The 23,420-nt window shown below is 41.5% G+C and overlaps 1 protein-coding gene across 5 annotated transcripts in view; it reads right to left on the bottom strand.

Moving 5' to 3' along the window:
• Positions 1-558: 558 nt before the first annotated feature.
• Positions 559-23,420, bottom strand: part of SOX13 (SRY-box transcription factor 13) — a 63,505-nt gene continuing 40,643 nt past the window's right edge. For 4 of the 5 annotated variants that reach the window (XM_075853725.1, XM_075853724.1, XM_075853726.1 and 1 more), the window contains 6 exons: positions 23,192-23,354; positions 22,761-22,867; positions 8,367-8,463; positions 7,975-8,115; positions 5,106-5,322; positions 559-2,138 (listed from right to left, as the gene is read on the bottom strand). In XM_075853725.1, the coding sequence (XP_075709840.1) occupies positions 1,892-2,138; positions 5,106-5,322; positions 7,975-8,115; positions 8,367-8,463; positions 22,761-22,867; positions 23,192-23,354 (972 nt within the window). In that variant the 3' untranslated portion in view covers positions 559-1,891. Of the gene's footprint in view, positions 2,139-5,101; positions 5,323-7,974; positions 8,116-8,366; positions 8,464-22,760; positions 22,868-23,191; positions 23,355-23,420 lie in introns of all 5 variants that reach the window. The other variant, XM_075853728.1, reaches the window with a different exon arrangement.

Genomic DNA, 23,420 nt, shown 5'->3' with positions numbered 1-23,420 from the left:
GACGAAAAAAAAAAAAGTTACGTTAAAAATCGCTCTTAGAAAGACTATAAAAACACGGAAAAAATGGCTTGGCCATTAGGGCCTATAATAGGCTGGTCACTAAGGGGTTAATGGGGGTACACAAACTCCCTATATAAAAACACACAATCATGTAATATCAAAGCTTCTACAAAAAAAAACAAAAAACAACCTGAATTCATTTCCTATAGTAATCTGATTTGTCAGAGGCTGTTTGAAAAAAATCAAAGCAGTGATCTCATTGGTTGCCATAAGCATCCTTTGCACCAGTTTTGAGATATCTCCTGCATTGTCTTTGTATGTGAAGGCCACTGAGGGGCAAAACAAAAACAGGCCTTAATTCCCCATTAGATCGGACCATACTGCACTTCTAGTGGGGAATTCGGTGCAATATATTGTACACTCAGTAGAATATTTAAAGGCTTGTTGGTCTTGGAATGTCTTCGTTTAGAGCAACAAAAAGTGCAATATATTACTGCGGAGTTCATTATGGGATGGGGAAAAATAAAAAATAAAAAGAGGCTGGTTTCACACAAAATGTAGACTGTCCATTTTTTTTTTATTCTGTACAGTAAACCGGGAACTAGAGAAATTTCAGGTTTAAGTTATTTTCTATTTCTTTATCAAAAAAAAATAAAAAAATCCAACATCTCTATGACCTATATTTACAGAGGTATAAAAATATACATACATTTTTATAATATATATATATATATATATATATATATATATATATATATATATATATGTCTCTTATGAGGTATGAGAATTAGGTTATATCCCTTCAGTACATTCAATAAGGCACTATGGAGATGTAAATAAAATGATTGCACTCCGCTATTGTGATGCTACCTATCAAATAGGGCCAATATATTTAAAAAAAAAACACCTAGTTACAAACCAAATTTCAGCAATAAAACAGAATCAGGGTTCTATTAATTGGAGTAGGTGGAACTAGTCTTGACAACAATTCCTAAAACCGTAAGGCCAGGATCACACAGTTTTGATGCAGTTTTATGAGCCAAAGCCTAAAGTGGATCCAAAAAGGAAGCAAAGTTAAAGTAAAGACTGATGCATCGCTTTTCCTTTAGATGTCCACTTGTATCTAGCTAAAAGAACCGAGCCCAACACTGGCACAAATTACTGTGTGAGATCCCGGACTAAAAGGCCAATGTTGAAGTGGTTGTCGTCATCATTTGTAGACATTATATACAGCTGACAAATATTCATCATTTGAGGACACTTCTTTCCACAACTTTAAAATATTTATGCACAAGGATGTTCAAAGAAATCAAGAATGAAGACAGTGTTGAGTATGTACTTTCTAGAGGAGCAGTGCTCTAGAAAATGCAGAGTGGTGGCAGCCGCCATCATTTTTTTTTTTTTATATTACTAAAATGCTTGCTGAATTGGTCTTTTATATCATTTGCACATAATGCAAGTGTCAAAAATATTGAAGAAAATACAGATAGTCTACAGAAATCCATTCTTATTTGACATATCTTGCCTTATTTGCAAGAAAAAAAATAAAATTGTCAGGTGCACAGCAACAGAATCTCACCTCACTTTACCAATCCTGCATATGGTTTCCATTTTCCCAAAATGCAGAGTTGCTTTGCAACTAGAGTATATCCTAAAAGTGCTAAAGCATTCCAGAGGATTTTAATCCAGCTCCATGGGGTAATGTATTTATGTTAATGTTCTAGTTTTTTTTCTCCATATGTGAATATATAACCTATCCAAGCAGAACAGACAGCAACAACAGCGATCTGGAAAATACAGAGGGTCCCTTCCATTGTCCATCTGCAAAAGGGGAGGCCATCGGTTCTCTATATTTACATAACACCCGAGAAGAGGGCACGGTTTACTTTGCTTAATCTGTTATAACCACAAGTTCTCCTTCACTCTTGATTGAGTCTTCGGAGTCGCTGCAGAGTTCATGCATACGTGGCACAGGCCCTCTTAGATCCTGGTTTTGCAGACTCCTGGTGTTGAGGATTACTGGCATGTTGTGATCCTGGGCTTGGTAAATATCAGAAGTGGATAGATGAGACATTCCTGTAAGAGATTGGGATTGGAATCCAGATGGTGATGGAGGACTTGCCATCGACCCCTGGGATCTGCAAGAAAATAATTTAGGAGAGGATTATTCCGTATGATTAATCATTGATGGAGCACACCAGACCGTTTCCAATGATCGGGCAAATCAGTGTTCATGTGAACACTTGTTCCCGATCATTGCCTTGCGTAAACAGGGCAACGATCAACCGATAAACGAGAAAACGCTTGTTTATTGGCTGATCGTATTGTTTATGCAGCAGAAATTTGTCGGCAGCACATCTTCCAGTGTAAACAGGGAGATGTACTGCCAACATGCTGCAAATTCATTGGGACGAACGATCGTAGTAACGATCGCTCGTCCCCATACATTACTGATCAGAGCAGTCCCGTTGATCGGCACGCATTGTTATGGCCCATATTGGCTGCTGTAAAAGGACCCCAAAATGTTCACTACTAACTGCCTATGCAATGAAAACTAAAATTGATGATATTGTGGGGGGGGGGAATGGGGTAGAGTCACCGATTTACTTCCAATTTTATGGCCTTATGAATGTTTTTCCATTATTAAAAACATTTTCAAATAGCATTAGCACAGGAATGACCAAGACAAATATTTAAAACCCATTTAAAACCTGGACACTTGGACCGTCTATCATAGTGAATTATCTGCAAGTCATACACTGTTCGGGCTTATTCAGACGAACGTGATATACGTCCGTGCAATGCGTGTGATTTTTCACGCGCCTCGCGTGGACCTATATGACCAATGTCCATTTGTGCGTATTTCGCGCATCACGCACCCACTGAAGTCAATGGGTGCGTGAAAATCACACGCACCACTCGGAAGCACTTCCGTGGGACGCGTGTAATTCGCGCAACAGCTGTAAAGCTATGAATGTAAACAGAAAAGCACCACGTGCTTTTCTGTTTACAAACATCCAAACGGAGTGTCATAATGACGGCGGCTGCGTGAAAATCACGCAGCCGCGCATCATACGGGGCTGACACACGTAGCTGTTTAGTGCCTTTTGCGCACGCAAAACGCAGCGTTTCGTGTGAATCCGGCCTTCGTGCAACAAGAACGTCGATTTTTTTTTTTCCATCACAGAGCACAGATCACCAATAGGGACATCAGCCTTAGGATCTATTCACATAATTTTATGGCACACATTTAAAATATACGTCAGGACATAAGAGGTGTTCAATCGTGTCTCATACAGTTGCGTATATCACCCTTAGGACATCATTGTATACAAAAATTATACTGTGCAGCATACATTTTTTTGTGGCGCCCAACTGAATAGGAACGTGAGCTAGACTACACTTTCTTATACAGCGAAGAAAAAGCTATACCAACATATGCCATCCGGCAGATGCCAAGGCCCTCTTGGCATTCATTGCCCCTGGACACATTCATCATAGTGGAGAATTTCCAGGCCCATACACATTGCACGCAGCATGAATATGCACATGTTAGACTAGCTTTCAGTGAATGGGACGAAGTTGTAACCAATTTCCCCTATGGGCCTCAATTCAAACTGAACAAAAAATTGGCCTTGCTGTCCATAGCAACCAAACCACTGGCAGCTTTCTAGAACAGTTTAAGAAATGGAAGGGAAGCTCTGATTGTTTGCATTTGGGAAACAAAACCAGTTATTCCATTAGACAGCTTGGATTTAAAAAAATAAAATAAAAAAGCCAAAATGTTTAACATTAGTTTTCTTACCAATATTAAATGCTGTGTGATGTATACAGGTTGGACAGATGAAAATGTAATAGAATAAAAAAAAAAAAAAAAAGTCAATTCAACATGGGAATTTCCTTCCTGGTATTGCAGTATAACAAGATGTCGGCCAGACACACGAGCAGCAGGTTAGTAGCCAACTGCACCATAAATGCCATACAAGTGTTAGCAATCCATGAGCATAATTTGTGTTAAAGAATTAAACCTTCGATAGGTACTGGTACTTGTGCTTAGGTGTACTGCTTACCTAGTGGCTAGGATTTAAAAAGGCCTATAAAATTTGCACTGCAAGTTCAACAAACATGTGATAGTCTATTAGAGCGACCGTTCAATTCAAAGGCAACTGCTCCTCTATTGTGCCATGAAACATTAGGCGCTCTTCTGTACCTTTCACTTATTAAATTAGAAGGACATACGATGTGCCAGACAATGAATTCATTAGATCGCGTACAACAGATGTGTAAAACCGACTGTATGATTAGTAAAATGTCGCAATTATAGAAGACTTCCTCCTGTAGGAGCACATTTTCCTAGGGTAATGAGCCCACTCATTCTAAAAATACTGTATCTAATGCAGTGGTCATGTACATTTTAAAGGACTTCAGCTTATCACAACGCATAGATAGGATCGGTAGAATATTGTCCTACAAGCAGTAGCATAGCTAGCGGTGCGGGGGCGTGTCCCGGTTTCAACTGCATCTGTGTCCTCAGAATGAAGATATAGTTGAATCCAATGCTGGAGCAAGAAGCTGGCTGCTCCTTGTTCCAGCATTCACTTTGTAACGCCAGCTCCAGCTGTGAGCGGCTCGACACAGACAAGCGCGACGTAGTGACATCACGCCTGCCTGCAGTGTGTGGCTCTGCACAGAGTGGAGGAGCAGCAGACCCATCTCCTCAACTCGTCGTAGGCAAAGATTTTTTTTTTGGGCAAAAAAAATCTAGGAAAAAAATAAAATATATACACACATTTATGTCTTATATACAGTATTTTTTTTTTTTATCTATGGTAGTTTGTGCAAAAACTTCGTAAACTATCCTCCCTCATATCTTCTCTAGCTTACTCATAAAATAAGCTTGAAAATGAATTTGAGAGCAGATTGGTGTGAAAACCATTTAGATTTTCTTTTTATTGCTAAAATGGCAACAGTTTTTACCACTAGTGCCATCTGTGAAAAAAAATGCAAAAAAAGAGCCTGTGTGTGGGTGACTGGTATAAAATTATTTTTGATGGATAAAAAGTAAAAAATTATAAAAATCCCTTCGTATTAGTTTACATACTTACGGGAGAACGTATCCATGTCGTGAGTCTTGTCTTCGGTTCTTCATTAGAGCTTTGTACTCTCCTACTCGCAGTCTCTTCCCCTCTACAATGCAAGTACGTTTTGGTCGTGGCTTGTACTTGTAGTCTGGATACTTCTCCAAGTGCTGTCGGCTCAGCCGTGCCTGTTCTTCATAGTATGGCTGTTTTTCAGAATTACTCATAGATTTCCAGCGAGAGCCTGAAAAAGAGTGAAACATGACAATCGTATTACAGTACTGAATGTGCATTGTCTAAGTTAATCACGGACATTGTATTGTTTTAGGTTTATCCATAGATACAATCTAGCACAGAGCACATAAGCACCTTTTCCTAAAACATGAACTATAAACTTCTTAGTTTGTTTGAAATAGTTTAATGACTCATGCCAAGCCAATAATAATACTCGAAAAACAAGAGAACTGCAATTTAGCAGGTAGTAGAGTCAATGTGGCATGTAACAAGCAGTTCAGTTCTGTTTCAGGACCAGACCTCAACCAGTCAATCGGTTGTTTGTTTTATATTGCGGTTGTAAAGCCAAAATCCTCACGTTGATTTCCTGGAAAATCTGCAGTGGAAATTCTCTGCCGCGTCTGAACATCTGTCATAACTGTGCGAGAAGGGTTTTTTGTGTTTATTGGTCTCTTGTGGTTTGAGATAGTTGAAACACAGTTTTTTTGCTGCGGTTTTTGCAGCGGAAACTGCGGCAAAATACGTCCGATATTGACTCCCATTGATTTCAATGGGAGATGGATTCGTTTTTTACCACGAGCAAAAAAAAAAAAAAAAAATGCTCGCAGGAAAAAGAAGCGACATTCCCTATCTTGATGCGTTTTCCGCCTCAAAAACCCCATTGAAATAAATGGGAGATGCATTTTTTTGCCGCGTTTGATGCATTTTTCTGCAAAAACGCTCGCCGTTATTCCATTTTTCTGTTGGAGATAGCAAAAAAGAAAGCCTCAAACACACGTGGCGCAAAACTACTTAAAAAAAAAAAAAAAAAAAAACAGGGCCAGTCCACACATCGGAAAACATGTAAAAAAAAAAAATGGCCGAAAATGCCTCCCATTGAGTTCAAAAGGAGATTTTTTTTTCCCCCCCACGAGCAGAAAAACCGACAAGTCCCATCTTCGGGCGTTTACGTCTGACATCAATGGGAGGCAGAGAAAGCGTATTTAGCTGCGTCTGCCTGCGGCGCTCAATGGCCGCAGGCAAAAAAAAAAAAAACTCTGAATCAGATTTTCCGCCTGCAAAAAAAACTCTGTTTGAACCCAGCCTTAGAGTTAGAGCGAGGAATTACTGAAGGCGAAATTCACACGAACGTGTGCGTTTTTTGCGCGTTGCAGTTCCGTGTGTCATAAGTGTTTGGTGCGTGGCTGCGTGATTTTCACGCATATGCCATCCTTAGGACACGCGATTTTGTGGTTTAGAAACTGCAATGAATGAGGTGCTTTTATTTTTACCTTCATTTATTTAATAACTGTAGCGCGAATCACGTGCGACACACAGAAGTGCTTCCGTGTGCTGTGCGTGATTTTCACGCACCCATTAACTTCAATGGGTGCGTGATGCGCGAAAAACCCCCAAGTATAGGACGTAGTGAGTTATACGCAGCGGACACGCTGCGTCAAAATCACAGAATGTGAACTGCCCCATTGAGTTACATATGTCCGTGCGACGCGCGTGATTTTCACACGCGTACCACGGACGTGAACTACGCTCGTGTAAATAAGGCCTTAGTTGAAGTCCACTCAGACACTATCCGCTGTGAAAACATGCAGATGTTACCATATGCATTGCAAAAGAGTGAACTCTTCAGTCAAAATCCGTGACAGAATGGACTTTGAAAATTCGCAGTATGCCATGAATTTCGCTCTGATTTTTTCCACTACATGTGGCTTGGGTCTTAAATACCTCATCCACATTTACTGTACCCTATATGGTCCCTGATTCTTAGTGTAGAAAGCAAAATGAAATTCTGCAACAAGTTTACAACGCGTAAATTCACCCTTAGGAAGGGTTCGCAGCATAGCCGACTTAGAACCCAGAGCAAATTCTGCCCGAATAACCACACCAAATTGTGGTGCAGTTTTTGGGTGAAATCTATGCTGCGGAAACATGTGATTGGGGGGGTGGGGGGTGGAAGGGAGTCCATACTTAACCCGGGCCTTTGTTATTGTGGCGCATCCCTCTCTCATCCGTGCAGTCCGGCCTCCTGAGAGGACGCTGTAGCCCCCGTCCAGATGGGACGAAACATCATACCAGGAGGCCGGCTTGGATAAACAGAAGAATGCGTCACTATGACAGCCGGGCTGTAAGTATTGACTTATTTTTATTAATTTTACACAAGACGCTTTTTTTTATTTTTTTTATTTGCGATTTTTGCCGCAAAAGTCGCAACACTTGACTATTTGTTGCAGGTTTTACATCCCCATTGAAAACGGGGTAAAATCTGCAATAGAATAGCACTGCATACGCAGAACATTGTGCCGCAGTTCAATTTATGACGTTTTCGCTGCAGATTTTTTGTGCATGAGACTTGCTAAATCACATTGTTTGCCAATACTGTAAATGCTGCAGAATTTCTCCACAAAATTCTGCAGTGCTTATGCTGTATACTGGAGATTGACCTACGAATTCTCGTTTTCTGATTTTTTTTCAGAACAGAAATTCCACAGCAATTCTGACTCCTGTGCAGTAGGCCTTCGTAAAAAACAAACAAGGGTGAAATGCTTTAGTTAGGCGGCTTTGCTGGCCTATGACAGTACTGGTGTCATCTGACTTGTTATAGCATTTGACTACACAAAAGAATACGGACACAAATATTTTTATACTCTGTAATAAAGAATCTTACCAAGAATTTTGCTGATGCTGGAATTGTGCATGTCTGGGAATGCTTGCAAGATTTTTCGCCGTTCATCTTTTGCCCATACCATGAAAGCATTCATTGGCCTCTTTATATGGCTGCCACGGCTCTCAGGAAAATGGCGAGACCCTAGAACAACATTTTGGCATTTTTTATTTTATTTATTAAACTGCCTAATAATCTGTAATCACACAAAAGCGGATGCGGAGATAAAGATTTCGTTTACAAGCATAAAATGCGCTAAAACCAGTTTGAAGACTAGTCGTCCTGCAAAAAGATAGCAAGCCAAAAATAAAATGTAGTTTTGTTCTTTTCTCTCTAAGTAAACATTTATGATGCCCGATCACAGTGACCTCATAAATACACATAGTAAGCCTTACCATCAATGTCCATGCTGCATCGGAGCAAAGATTCTTCACTTTCTTGCAGAGAAGACTCATCTTGAAATTCCCTTTGAGGCATTGATTCAAACATTTCCTACGAGACATATAAAATGTTGAACGTTCTATGAAAAAAAATAATTAACATTTCACTTATTACTGTAAAGTGTAAATATTCTATTAACCCCTTCCCCCTGCTTGCATTCTGGGCCCTAATGACCAAGCAATTTTTTTTAAATTTTTTTCCATCGTCCCATTCAAAGAGCTATAACTTTATTTTCACACGGACATGGGTGTATAAAGACTTGTTTTTTGCGGGATGAGTTGTATTTTACAATGGCACCGTTTTGGGGTATCTAGATAATAGCAATTTAGCCAATGTCCTATGCATTTTACATGTACGCCATTATCAATGCAGCGTAAATAACAGGCTACCTTTATTCTATGGGTTGGTACGATCACACATGTATAGTTTTACGTTTTACTACTTTTGCCGAATAAAAAAAACACTTTACAGTTTAACAGTTTATTTTGCATCGATGCTTTCCAAGAGCCGTAACGGTTTTATTTTTCAGTCGATGTCGCCATATAAGGGCTTATTTATGGGACTTCATTGCTACCTTGCTACTATTTTGGGGTATATGGGACTTATTGATTAACCTCTTATTATTTTTTTGGCAGGGGGGGGGGGGGGGGGATGGGAAAAACAGCAATTCTGCTATTGTTCGCTTATTTTTTGTTTTTTTACGGCGTTCACCTTTTAATATGCGAACCTTAATTTCTGGGTCATTACGATTGCGGGGATAACAAAAGGTGTAGTTTTTAAATTTACACTTTTACTAAATAAAACCATTTATGAGGTGGGGGGGGGGGGGGGACGACATTTATTTTTTGTGTACCTTTTATTCAACATTAATTATTTTTCAGTCCCACTAGGGACTTCACTATGTGATCTTTAGATTGCAGATATAATGCTTTGGTATACATCGAATACCAAAGCATTACTGCCCGTCAGTAAAAAACCGAAGTAACCTTAAATAGCTACCGTTTAAGCGGGAGCCCAGCTGTCAGACAGCAGAGCCCCCGTTTCAGCCTGCACGGGACACCTGTGCAGGATGTGGATTAGGCCACCGTGAAAAGGCGTTGGCCTAGAATAAAGCCCCTTAAGGACCGCCGTGAAAAGGTGTATTGGCAGTCGTTAAAGGGGTTGACCCATGATTAAATAATAAAAAAAAAGTTAACGCAATACAAGAGGATCAGTTAGTGGGACTGAGCTGCCAGGCATGTATGTCCACCGGCACTCGATGCTCTGAGAGGGAATCAGAAGAATATCAGGGGACATCATAACAAGTATGTAACAGCAATATTTATATATAATAAAAAAAAATACATGAAAGTGGAGATACATTTTATATTTAATTAAGGAGCAACCTCTTTAACTGGTTCCCGACCGCTGGCTGTGTTTTTACGGCCAGCGATCAGGGTCCTTAAAACCCGAGCCATAGACTTTTTACGGCTCGGGTTTTAACTTGCTGCCCGCGCGATCTGAATGTCGGGTCTCCGGCTGTCAGTGACTGCCGGGGACCCTGAGGAGAAGACAGAAGCAGCTTTTGCTGCTTCTGTCTTCTGACCTCTTCTACACAGCGCTCAATGAACGCTGTGTATAGGAATAGAGGCAGCGGCCGCGCCGCTGTCTATTGCTTCCGGTGTTCATGTGACTGGTCACATGATCGCCGGGTGCCGTTACTGACAGACTGCTGCTGGGTCTTACTAGACCCAGCACAGCCCTATTAGTGACAATCGTCACTATGAGAGGGCTGATTTCCCCTGTGCAGCCCCAGTTACAGTAGAAAAAGATGGTGTAAAAGAAAGAAAAAACATATATAAAGTTCCCCAAAGGTCTTTTTTGACCTTTGAGTGTCCCTCAAAGGTCAAAAAAGACCTTTGGGGAACTTTATATATGTTTTTTCTTTTTACACCATCTTTTTCTACTGTAACTGGGGCTGCACAGGGGAAATCAGCCCTCTCATAGTGACGATATAATAATAATAAAAAAAAATAAATAAATAAAAGTAAAGTGACATTTTTTTTTTATAATACACATAAAATACCCACGCCAAAACAAAAAAAAAAAAAGTCCCAACGCCAGTCATTGTTGTAACGCTAGCGCTGACCCAACTACACTAATAGACATGTAATATATTAAAATTTACGGTAGACAATACCAAATAAAAGGTCTATATTAGGGTAAAACTAGATTACCCAAAAATAGCTGGAACGTAAAAAAGCTTATTTTTTTACCATTACTTTCAAACTTTAGGAATAAAAATTCTAAAATAGCAAAAAGGAGGAGTATAAAAACGATCAAAAAAAAAAAAGAAAAAAAGAAACCTGTATTGTCTATGGAAAAAAAACATCACAAAAATCACATCGTTAGCCCGACAAATAAAAAAGTTAGCCATTTAACGAAAAAGGGCTAAACTGGTTAAGAGTCTATTTGTTAAAAATGCCAGTTCATGCCAAGTCTGTAAATGAGAGCCATAATAAAACTATACAAGTCAGATCCAATAGTGGGATAACAGTAGAGGGTACAGAATATTGGTGCAGTGTTAAACAAAATGCTTCAACACGTAAAGGGGTTTTCCCATGAGAGACATTTACGACATTTCCACAGGATAGGTCATAAATGTCAGATAAGTGCGGGTCCCAGGAGGTGGGACCCGCATCTCTCTCTAGAACGGGGCCCCCTAAAGCCCGTTCTGCCGCTTTGTGTTGCAGCAGAAGCAGGTGAATTCCGACCATTAGGAAACCGCATAGCTCGCATGCAACGCTGCATCCGTAACTGCCATTCACTACTATGGGAGCTACGGAAACCGCGTAGCTCAGCGAGCTACGCCGTTTTCGTAACTCCCGACCATGTAGTCAAGAAGTGGCCGGGGAGGCAGATGGAGCAGCAAAAGGTAGAACTGGGATTAGAGGGCCTCGTTCTAGAGATAGGTGGGACCCACATCTGATATTTATGACATATGCTGTGGATAGGTCATGAGAATATGTTGCTAAACTTTTTATGTTATGTTCTTTTAATCAGTGAGAATTTCAATTGTGCAGAATATTCTGCTGTACAGTTAAGATAATTTACAGGTTTTATTTACTGTTCTATGATAGCATAAACATGAATCTAGTGTTTGCTACTCGGAACGGATAAGAGATTGAATTTTACCATTCATTGTTTTTCCCGGTTAAAAAAAATGAAAATATCCTCAGAGCAAGCGGTACAGCAGATATGTGACACGGATTAAAAGCAATGGCTTTTACCAACAGTAAAGAATTCAGTGTTTGATCACAATTCAGATTCCCAAAGAAGTAGATGCTCTGCAGTCCAAGGCTCCATGCACACGACCGTATTTTCATCGGTAAATACTGTCCGTAAATACGGTCCGTATTTGATCCATGTATACTGATCAGTAAGAAGAAAAAAAAAGAAAAAAAGAGGGAGGCTGCAAATGTCATGTTGCCTAGCAACGCATCAGTAAATACGGACAGTTTAACCCCTTAACGACCAAGGACGAAAATGAACGTCATGGTCGGCTGCTAGTTCCCGCACCATGACGTTCATTTTCGTCCGCATTTCAAACGGTCACTCTGTGTAAACACAGAGTGACAGACCCGCGCTGACAGCTGTCCTAGACAGCTGAGACATCAGTCTCGCCGGACAGCGGACCATCGCCGCTGATTTCGGCAGTTAACCCCTTAAGTGCGGCGATGGATTGCCGTCGCCGCATTTAAGTGGTTTGAAGCACATCAGCAGCCCCCACGAAGTGATCGTGGGGGCTACCGATGCTTGTCACGGCAATCTGAGGTCAGATAATGACCTCCGGGTTGCCATGCACGGAAGCCTCGGAGGAACAGCCTCCGGCCGTTCCTCCTCTGCTTCCTGTCAGTGTGACAGTCACGTCACAATGACAGTTAGAGTACATTACACTACGTGTGTAGTGTAATGTACTCTAGCAGCGATCAAAGCTGCAAGTCTAAGTGTCCCCTAGTGGGACAAGTAAAAAAAAGTAATAAAAATGTTTTAAAAAAAAGTGTAAAAATAAAAGTTATAAGTTCTATAAACACTAAATGCTTTTTTTCCTATAATAAGACTTTTATTATAGAAAAAAAATGAACACGTTAAAAAAGTACACATATTTGGTATCACCGCGTTCGTAACGAACCCAACTATAAAACTGTAACATTTTTTCCCGCACGATGAACACCCCAAAAAAAAATCAATAAAAAAACTACGACAGAATCGCAATTTTTTGGGTCACCACCGCTCCCTAAATAAAGAATAAAAAGTGATCAAAAAGTCGCATGTCCCCGAAAATAGTACCAATTGGTGGGTTTCCACTGTTTTGGTCCCTCCAGTGCATTGCAAATGCGACATGGCACCGAAAACCATTCCAGCAAAATCATAAATCCAAATGGCGCTCCTTCCCTTCTGAGCCCTGCTGTGGGTCCAAACAGCAGTTTATTACCACATATGGGGTATTGTCGTAATCGTGAGACAATGCTTTACAAATGTTGGGGTGCATTTTCTTCGTTATTCCTTGTAAATAATAAAAATTTCTATGTTGTTTCAGAAAAAAAGTACATTTTAATTCTTACAGACTAATTTCAATATATTTAGCGAAAAACCTGTGTGGTCAAAATGCTAACTATACCCCTAGATAAATACCTTAAGGGGTCTAGTTTTCGAAATGGGGTCGTTTATGGGGAGTTTCTATCATTCTGGCAGCTCAAAGCTTCTCCAAATGTACATTGGGGCCTAAAACATTTTCAAGCAAAATATGAGTCCTGAAAGCCTCCGGGTGCTCCCTTCCTTTGGGGCCCTGCCGTGTGTCCAAACAACGCATTAGGGCCACAATGTGGGTATTTTTGAAAACAGGAGAAAGAGGGTGATAGATTTTGGGGTGTGTTTCTTCATTTTCATGGTCGCTTTACAAAGAAATCGGTCTTCAAACAAATACTTTTATGAAAAAAGTGAAATTATTATTTTTTTCACCTGATATGCATTAAATTTAGCAAAGAACTGTGGGGTCAAAATAATTACTATACCCCTAAATAAATACCTTATGGGGTCTAGTTTTCTAAATGGGGTCGTTTATGGGGAGTTTCTATCGTTCTGGCAGCTCAAAGCCATGTACAGTGGGGCCTAAAACATTTTCAAGCAAAATATGAGTCCTGAAAGCCTCCGGGTGCTCCCTTCCTTTTGGGTCCTGCCGTGTGTCCAGGCAGCGCATTAGGGCCACAATGTTGGTATTTTTGAAAACAGGAGAAACAGGGTGATAGATTTTGTGGTGTGTTTCTTCATTCTCATGGTCGCTTTACAAAGAAATTGGTCTTCAAACTGATACTTTTATGAAAAAAAGTGAAATTATTTTTTTTTTCACCTGCTATGTATTAAATTTAGCAAAAAAACTGTGGGGTCAAAATACTTACTATACCCTTAGGTAAATACCTTAAGGGGTCTAGTTTTCTAAATGGGGTCATTTGTGGGGGTTTCCATCACTCTGAGACCTATGAGCCTCTGAAAACCTGGCTTGGTGCAGGAAAACAAAATGTAATTCAAAATTTATAAAAATTATTATTCAATTTGTAAGTCCTCTAAATTGCTGAAAAGTTATTTTATTTTTTCAAAAGTGCTGCCAAAATAGAGTAAAGAGATGGAAATATATATTTAATTAAAAAAATTGTACAGTATGTGTGTACATATGTCACATATTGCAGTTAAAAATAGGGGAAAATGGTAATTTTTACAAAATTTCTTCCATTTTTCGATTTTTTAATTAATTTCCGCAAATCGTATCAGTCTACTTTTACCACTAAAATAAAGTACAACATGTGACGAAAAAACAATGTCAGAATTACTTGGATATTCAAAACTTTCACAGAGTTATTCTCTGATAAAGTCAGACATACCAGATTTGACAAATCTAGCTTGGTCATTAAGGTACAAACATGCCCGGTCATTAAGGGGTTAAGGACACACATCCGTAGCAGTCCGTATTTACAGAAGCTCCCATAGACTTTAATGGGAGAGTCCGTGCCGTAATTACTGATAAGAATAGGACAGGTTCTATAATTTTTTCAGCACGGACACCCATCAGTAAAAATACTGAAAGGCGTCTGTGGCCAATAGAAACTAATAGGTCCGTAATTACTGATGAAAAATACAGTAGTGTGCATGGAACCTTAGGTGGTGTTCACATCTGCATTATGGTTATCTGTTCTTCAGAACAATGAAAGCCCAAAAGCGCCGTATTCATCGCATGACTATAATGCGTTTCAGACTGGTTTTCGTCATGGTATCCATGGTTATGCAGGACAAAATAGCAAAGCATGCTGCGCGATTTTGTCTGGCAAAAATAGAATCTGCAACGGAGGCTCCAAATACGAGTGAAAATCTGAATAGGCAATCATAAATATACCAATAAGTGTACGAATTACGAATTCCCATTGCCAAGAAATTAACTGGTAAAAATGAAAAACCCCCAAAAAAAACGAACAAAAACAAACTGCCAAATGTTTAGACCCTTAAATGGCACATGAAGCAAGTCCTCAGTCACATGGGGCTGTGTCAGCGCGTCCTTATTAGAAAAGCTCCAGGACTTCCGGGAACAAATTCACAAGATTAACTGTGCAATTTAGTACAGAATTTTAAAATTAAAGTAAATTAGTAAGTTACTTCTTTTCACATAAATATATTATTGCAATGCAATTTTTGGTCCCCGGATAACCACTTTAAACAGTTATTGCTTTCCAGAGACTGGCATTGATAGCTTAGATACCCAGTGCAAATCAAGGCATCACCTTTCCTGCAACCAACGCCTTATTTTTCCTGCTGGTCATCCAGTTGCAATAAAAAAAGTGAACACTTTGGAAACGCCTGGATTTTTTTTTTTATTGATTACTAATAAAAGGGTAGTGTCCGTCATTATGGACAAACACAATCTAACTAAAATAATAACACACAAAACAGTTGTACTGTCCATGTGTTTTTTTACACACCTTGAGTAAACATCCACAGTGCAGGGAATATTAACCCTCTAATTTAATAATCTGTAGATTCCCTTTAGGAGCCAGCACCTCTTATCAAATGTTTCCTGCAGCTGAAAATAAGATTTGCCTAATGTCAAGGAAGAATTTTATACAATTCCTCCATGCAAGTGTGTTTCAGTTAGGAGCCTCACACACACATACGAGCGTGTGATATACAGTCCGTATGTCTGCCGCATTTCACGGACGGAACACACTGCAGGGAGCCGGGCTCCTAGCATCCTAGTCATCTGTCCCGTACTGAAAACACGATTACAGTACGGGACAGTTGTCTGGCAGCGAGACAGTGACACCCTGCAGAGTGTTCGGTCCGGGAAATGCCGCCGACGTACGGACCGTATATAACCGACCAAACAAGCCCCCGTGTGAGGCTCCTTAATCAATATTTCTGGGATGTCTTGCGAGCACAGCCCACTTCAGGTCATGCCACAGCATCTTGATAGCATGAAGGTAAAGAACTGACTTTGCTATTCCAGAATACATCTTTTTCCACCATTCTTTAGTTGATTTACTTGTGTGCCTTGGGTCATTGTCTTGTTGCATCACCCAATCTCTTCAGCTTGAGGTCATGGACGGCTACTCTTCCATTCTCCTTTAAAATGTTGTGATACACCTTGGAATTCATGGATCCCTCAACGATCGCAAGGCGTCAAGACCCAGAGGCAACAAAGCGGCCGCAAACCACGATGCGCCCTCCACTATTCTTTTTTTTTTTTTTAAACTCGTTTTATTGAAAGAATTGTACAATACAAACGTCCATAGTACATGACAGGAAATAAACACATTTATGTATTCATACACATTTAACACAGATGCATAGTAGCTATGGTGGTTTTTAACATGTCATAACCCAATAGATCACATAGTTAGCCCTCAGAGACAACACACTAACATCCCAACGGGCAAAATACTTTCCCAGGCCAGTTTGATTTGTTCCATATAAATATAGAGATCTTATAAGTAACCAGTCATGCAACACTCGTCCTCCTCAATGCTGCATCAACTGGTCCCTCATGTCTGTAAATCTGTTCGGAGTATACAGGGTACATGATGAATCACACCAAATCTGCCATATTTTATAAAATTTACCAACACACCCTCTTTTCTTATATAATACTCGCTCATATGGTATAATGGAATTGATCAGCGATTTCCATTTCATCACCCTAGGAGGTCTCTGATCCATCCACCGAAGTGCGATGGTCTTCCTTGCCATAAACAACACTTCGCGCAATAAAATACGCATGTGAAATGGCCATTGATCTTCAGGCAGCACCCCAAATAGACAGATCTTAGGTGAAAAGGGGATCGGCTGCTTCACCACTTCCTCAACCACTTTCAACACCTCCCCCCAAAAGGAGGCCACCACTGGACAATCCCAAATCATGTGCCAGAAATCAGATCTGGGAAAACGGCACCTGTGACATTCAGTGCTAGGATATCTGCCCATTCTATGCAATCTCACCGGCGTGAGATAACTCTGATGAACTATAGCTAATTGGATCATTTTGTTATTTGCCGCCGGTGACAGACACAGGAGATGAAAGTATATCCTCCCATTCCTCCTCTGTCAGATCAGGTATCAGGCTCTGCCATTTATCTTTTACCGGTAATTTGACATTGGCCAGTTTAGCATGTATAAGGGCCGTGTAGACCGCAGAGATCAGCCCCCGGGGGCCCTGCGATTTAAAAACTCCAATCAAAGGGAATCGTGAGAATTCTTGATCTGACCTAGGGTATTGACTTGCGAGAGCATGTCGCAGCTGCAGATATCTATAAAAACTTTCCCTAGGAATTTGGAAGTCCTCTTGCATTTGCGCAAAGGATTTAAGGACATTATCCTTATACACATCCCCAATTCTATGTACCTCAAATCCATCCCAAAATGAGGGGGCCTGCCCCTCCATTAGATGTGAAAGAAGGGGGTTATCCCATAATGGCATGTCCACTTGTACATCCGTATATGCATAAATTTGTTTGGCCACCGTCCATGCCTGCACGGCCGCCTTGTGGATTGGGAGCATTCTTTTATAAGTTCCCGGGGAGCTTTCTATCACTGGCCAAAGGTGCACTAGATGCAAATATGCAGCGAGGTGCTGTTCCCTCATTGGTAACGGGTCCGACCCAGTCCATAGCTGTAAATATCTCAACTGCCCAGCTAGATAGTACATAAACAAATCCGGTAGTGCCAATCCCCCCTCCTGTTTGGGTCTCTGCAGAGTAGCCAAACTGAGTTTGGATCTATTGGATCCCCATATAAAAGCCGGGAATAATGCATGTAGGGTTTTAAAAAAGGCCTTATATACCGGTATGGCTGCGTGCTCCAGAACATACAGACATTTTGGGAGAATAACCATTTTAATTAAATTTACACGACCCGTCACTGCCAGTGGAAGTGCCCCCCACACCTTGAATTTGAGCCTGATATAGTCTAACAGAGGCAGTATGTTGGTGATTCGGTCATACCTATGATCTCTGTTTATGATAATACCCAGATATTTAAAGGACGACACTACCTGCAGGCCGTGCTCAGCTTCCGCCCACCCCACTTCCTTCAAGGGCATGAAAAATGATTTGTTCCAATTAACATGTAGGCCAGAAAATCTACCGAATTGGTTCAGGATTTCAATAGCTAGCCCCAAGTTGTCTCTCGGGTATGACATATACAATATCACATCATCGGCGTACAAACTAATCCTCTCCTCTTGTGCTCCCACCACTATTCCCCTATATTCTGAGTGCGTTCTTACACGTATCGCTAAAGGCTCAATAGCTATTGCAAACAAAAGCGGGGAGAGAGGGCACCCCTGCCTGGTACCTCTACGGAGGTGAAAATAAGGGGACATTATACCATTAATCAAAATTTGTGCCCTCGGATCCTTATACAAGATTTTTACCCATTTGATGAATATCGGACCAAAACCAAACCTCTGTAATACTTCAAACAGATACACCCATTCAACAGAATCGAAGGCCTTGGCCGCATCAAGAGATGCCATTGCCCAGTCCTCCTTTAGTGCCTCTCCTATTTGAGTCAAAATTTGAACCTTGCGTATATTATCAGATGTGGATCTCCCCGGCATAAACCCTGCCTGATCCGAATGAATGAGTTGTAATATCACCTTGTTCAATCTATTTGCCAGTACCTTTGCAAGTATCTTGTAGTCTAGATTCAGTAATGAAATAGGGCGGTAAGAACTACATTCACTAGGGTCTTTGTCAGGTTTTAGTAACACTACAATTGTGGCATCATAGAAACTGTCCGGTAGTTTCCCCTCCCTCCGGGCATAAGAATACATAGAGCATAATGGGGGAGTGAGCTGGTCAGAGTAACGAAGATACACCTCCAATGGTATCCCGTCTGGACCCGATGCCTTACCCTTTGACATATCCCTTAATGCCTGCGTAACCTCATCTTCCGTGATATCGAGTTCTAACATATCCCTGCCTGCCTCATCTAACTGCGGGAATTCCAAGTCCTCCAAGTATGATACACACTCGGACCAATCATACGTAGGCTGTGAGGAATATAGGTCCCTATAGAATTGAGTGAATCGAGCCGCTATACTAGGGGTATCGGTCAGCTCACGGCCTTGACTGTCTTTAACCTTTAATATTGCTGAGCTCTGAGAACTGTGGTGTATTAAATGAGCTAGCAATTTACTTGATTGGTTTCCCAATTCAAAATAGGTCTGCCGAGCAAAAAACAATTTCCTATCAGCTTTTTCTTGTAGTAATAATAAGTATTTGCGGCCCATCGTCAGCCATGCATGTTTATTCGCTTCAGATGGGTTTCCTATATACTCGCGCTCCAATGTTTCACATTGCTGTGCCAACTGACCCTCTTCCTTTGCCGCTTCCCTTTTTATGTAGGAGATTGTAGATCGCAAGCAGCCTCTAAGGTAGGCCTTCAGGGTATCCCATAAAATATTAAGATTATCACACGAGTTATTAGTATCCTGAAAAACCTCCAGTTGATCTGGTATGCGATCCTGCGGCCCTATCAGGGTAAGCCAGAATGGATGAATTTTCCAGCTACCAGTCCTCACAGGCCCTGGGTGAATGAAACGTGCAACCATCGGAGAGTGATCTGACACTCCCCTTACTTCATAAGACACATCCGTTACCATCGGGACCATTAGAGCGTTCCCAAAGATATAATCTATACGAGACAAGGAATTCCTACCGATAGAATGACATGAGTACACCTTTACATTCGGATGTTTGCACCTAAATATATCTAACCAACCCATTTCTTGAAATAGCAAATTCAACTCTGTTGGAGACACCGATGTATCCCCACCATCCATCACACCTCTAAATCTATCGCATTTGGGATCCATGACCATGTTAAGGTCCCCCATGCCCAGTACCGTAGCTTGTGGGTAAGCGGCAGCAAATGCGGCAGCCTCATGTAAAATTCGTATATTTGCCGGAGGAGGAACATATAGGCCCAACAATACAAATGGTATAGTGTCGATGTAAGCATGTATAAACACATATCTACCTTCCTTATCCACTTTAACCTTAACCGCCTCCCACCTCAGAGATTTGTGGATTAATACCGATACCCCCCTGGAGTAGGACGTATGGAAAGAGTGTGAGGACCATTGGATCCAGGGTCTACGCAATAATCTCGCCTTGTCTGGGATTAAATGCGTCTCTTGCAGACATATTATAGAGGGATTAAATTTACGGATACATGCAAAAATGGCTGCCCTTTTCCTCGGGGTACCCAGCCCCCGGACATTCCAAGACACAATCGATATAGACGCCATTAATGAGGCCGGAAACTATGTTTGCCTCGGAGGGAAGATGGCTCCCGACTCCTGCATATTAACCATATACTTTCCCTAGTGACCTTTCCCCACCTTCTGTGTACTTTATGACTTTTTAGACATTTGTATTCATAAATGAGTATAATTTCGCCTAAATACGGCATTAAAAACATAGACGACAGAACTAACATATAAACAGTAAATTGTATCGACAATGCGCGATGACACATAGGCCATTGCCGAATCATGCCCTCCTCGTGGCACCAAAGAGTAACGGGGAAGGCCCCGTGCTATTAGGCAGCATTAACGTATCCTTCCCTATCTACACCTTCAAACACCATAATACATTTTAAGCCCTTTCCATAACTTCGTACAGGAGGATAATAAATCCAGCAGCAGTTTAAACAATATATCAGCAATATTTAAACGTAATATGCGTCCTGCGCATATACCCGGATCTCTCCTGCAGTCCTTCAACTGGGGCCCCTTCTTACTTCGGCCGGATCACTCCTTCCCACTATAGGCCAAGCTCCATGAACCGAATGGTAACAGAATGAAAGTCCCGACAGTCCATTCAAATGAAATGGGGCGGAGAAGAATGCCCCTCTTCCAGGGCCTCCGGAACCATTCACCCGCCGAATAAGACTTCAAATTGGGTGTACCATAACATTGGAATCCCTCCTTAAACACAGGAGATCAACCAGCAAAAGAAACCTTTTAGCCTGCATCAGGCGCAGAAGAAACTCCAGCATCATCTTAACTTCCAGCACTTTCCAACCTCCCCCTCCAAAGGGGTCACACGCGGCGGGGCGATCTCCTCCCTCTCACCCAGTCGTCGGCTTCCAGCGGAGAGTTAAAAAAGATAGAACGGTCGTTATCCACTACCCGCAGCCTTGCAGGATACGCCATAGAATATGGGATATTGAGATCCCTCAGCCGCCTTTTCACCGCCATAAACGTAGCTCTGCGCTTTTGCAGATCAGCCGAGAAGTCCGGGAATATGGATATAGCAACGCCATTATATTTAATACCTTGCAGTCGGCGGGCTTGACGCAGGATCATGTCCCTGTCGTTACAATTAAGCAACCTGGCCAACATCGGCCTCGGAGGAGCCCCAGGTGGAGGCGGTCTTGCCGGCACTCTGTGCGCCCTTTCTACTGCAAAGGCCTGCGAGTAAGGTGCATCTGGCATTATCTCTTTCAACCACTTAGATATGAATTCGCCCGGATCTTGGCCCTCCGATTTCTCAGGCATTCCTATTATCCGGATATTATTCCGACGCAGCCTATTTTCCAGATCATCATTTTTTTGTTTTAATAACTCCGTCATGGATTCCAGATCTGTAATCGCACGAGGCATGGCCGCCATCCTGTCTTCCACCCCAGACACTCTGTCCTCCACATGTGTCACTCTTTCTCTCAGGGTCTGCATATCTTGCCTTATGAGGCCTATATCAATTTTCACCTCCTCCATCTTACCAGTCAGCGAGGTCTTGCATGCTGATATGGCTGCCAGGAGTTTGTTCATCACCTCTGTCGGAGTAGGTTCCGGTTCTGTCTCCTCCACCACCGCTGAGGAAGAAGTCGACCCGCCAGGCGTCTCACTGCCCTTTGAGCGCTGCTGCAGGGAAGCACGGCCGCCATCTTTGATTTCTTCCCGGGCATAACTCTGTAGCTTTTCCGCGGCCGATTGACCTCTCGTGGGGCCCATAACTCCACTCTTACCACCCGACTGCTGCCTGGATCTCCGGGACGTAATAATGAAGGTAAGGAACGATCAGGATAGTCACAGGATCAGTATAGCACGGAACCACAGCGGAGCTCTCAAGTCATGCGACTGCTCCCGTTGCGCGCCAAGCCACGCCCCCGCCCTCCACTATTCTTCACCATTTTTGTTCAGTGTTTTTCAAATAGTGGAGACTCGAATAGAGGTTTTTGCCGTTTGCAGAGTCTTTAGTAGGTCTCTCACCTCTTTTAGCATTGCCTGTTGTGCTCTTGGAGTGATCTAAAGAGGATGCCCACTCCTAGAGAGAGTAGGAACAGTCCTGATTTTTTTCCATTTGTAGACAATGTGTTAAATTCTAGATTGATACACACCTAAGTCTAGAGCAATAATTTTGTAGTTTTTCAAGCTTCATGTGTCTTTAACACACATCTTTTGAGGTCTTCTGGAAGTTGTTTGCCTCGAGGCTAACCAATCTTTGAGAAGATTTGTCAGAAACCAGGCTGTGTGCGCACCTTTATTGAACCTGTGAAACCAACACTTCCACTCTTATCTTCATAATTGAAACACCTTTCACTAAATAGATCTAGGAGAAGTCAATAACACACTTAGTTTTTCTCCCTGCACGGTGAAGTCCACTCAATGGACTCAATAACAGTTTGTTTGTCTAAAATTGTAACTTCGACCACATTTTATTAGTAATCAATGCAGAAATCCAGGTAATTCCGAAGAGTTCACTTTTCTTGAAACTGTAGGTGCGCAATGGAAACCATGTTGCCCCTTTTATAATCACCTTAACACTCTGTCCATCACGTTGCTCTGGTGTTTTGTTCTGCCCATGAAGGAGCTGCCGTGCTTCTTGTATCGCTTTAGTTATGGCATCTCCATCACCCAGAAAACCTGAGGGAGATATCAATAAAATCAGTAATATAATTGATCATAAATACAACCACCAGCAACATTGCAATGGAACTACATAAAAAAAAAAAATTAAGATATTGAGCAGACTGGGAAACTATTAAAAACAGACATTGGCTACAATGAGGCAGTGTGTTAGTTCATCTTGACAAATCTAAAAATACATATATTACCATTGCAAAAATGTCAGACAATTTGTAACAAATGACCAAGTCCTCATCCCTGTCAGAAGTAAATGAACGATCGGATATGACGATGCATATGTAAGCTATAGCTACAAAATGTATTCTAAAAAGGCAGACATACCAAGTGGAAGATTGGCTCTTGTAGGACTGGATGTATTATCTCTGCTACTTCCAACACCATTGCACACGGCTGGTGAGTGCTTCAAATTGGGAGAGCTACTTGATGTAGGGGACTGCTCACAAGCTTTGGGTTTGGCTGTCAGATTCAAAGGCTGAGATGGTTCCTAAGTTTAAGAGGAAGGAAACATTAGATCCTCATTTTATTATATGGTTCACATGGCTATTTAACA

This window comes from Rhinoderma darwinii, chromosome 2 (assembly GCF_050947455.1).
Source record: "Rhinoderma darwinii isolate aRhiDar2 chromosome 2, aRhiDar2.hap1, whole genome shotgun sequence".
NCBI lineage: Eukaryota > Metazoa > Chordata > Amphibia > Anura > Rhinodermatidae > Rhinoderma > Rhinoderma darwinii.
This window is presented reverse-complemented; position numbering and strand designations above follow the sequence as displayed.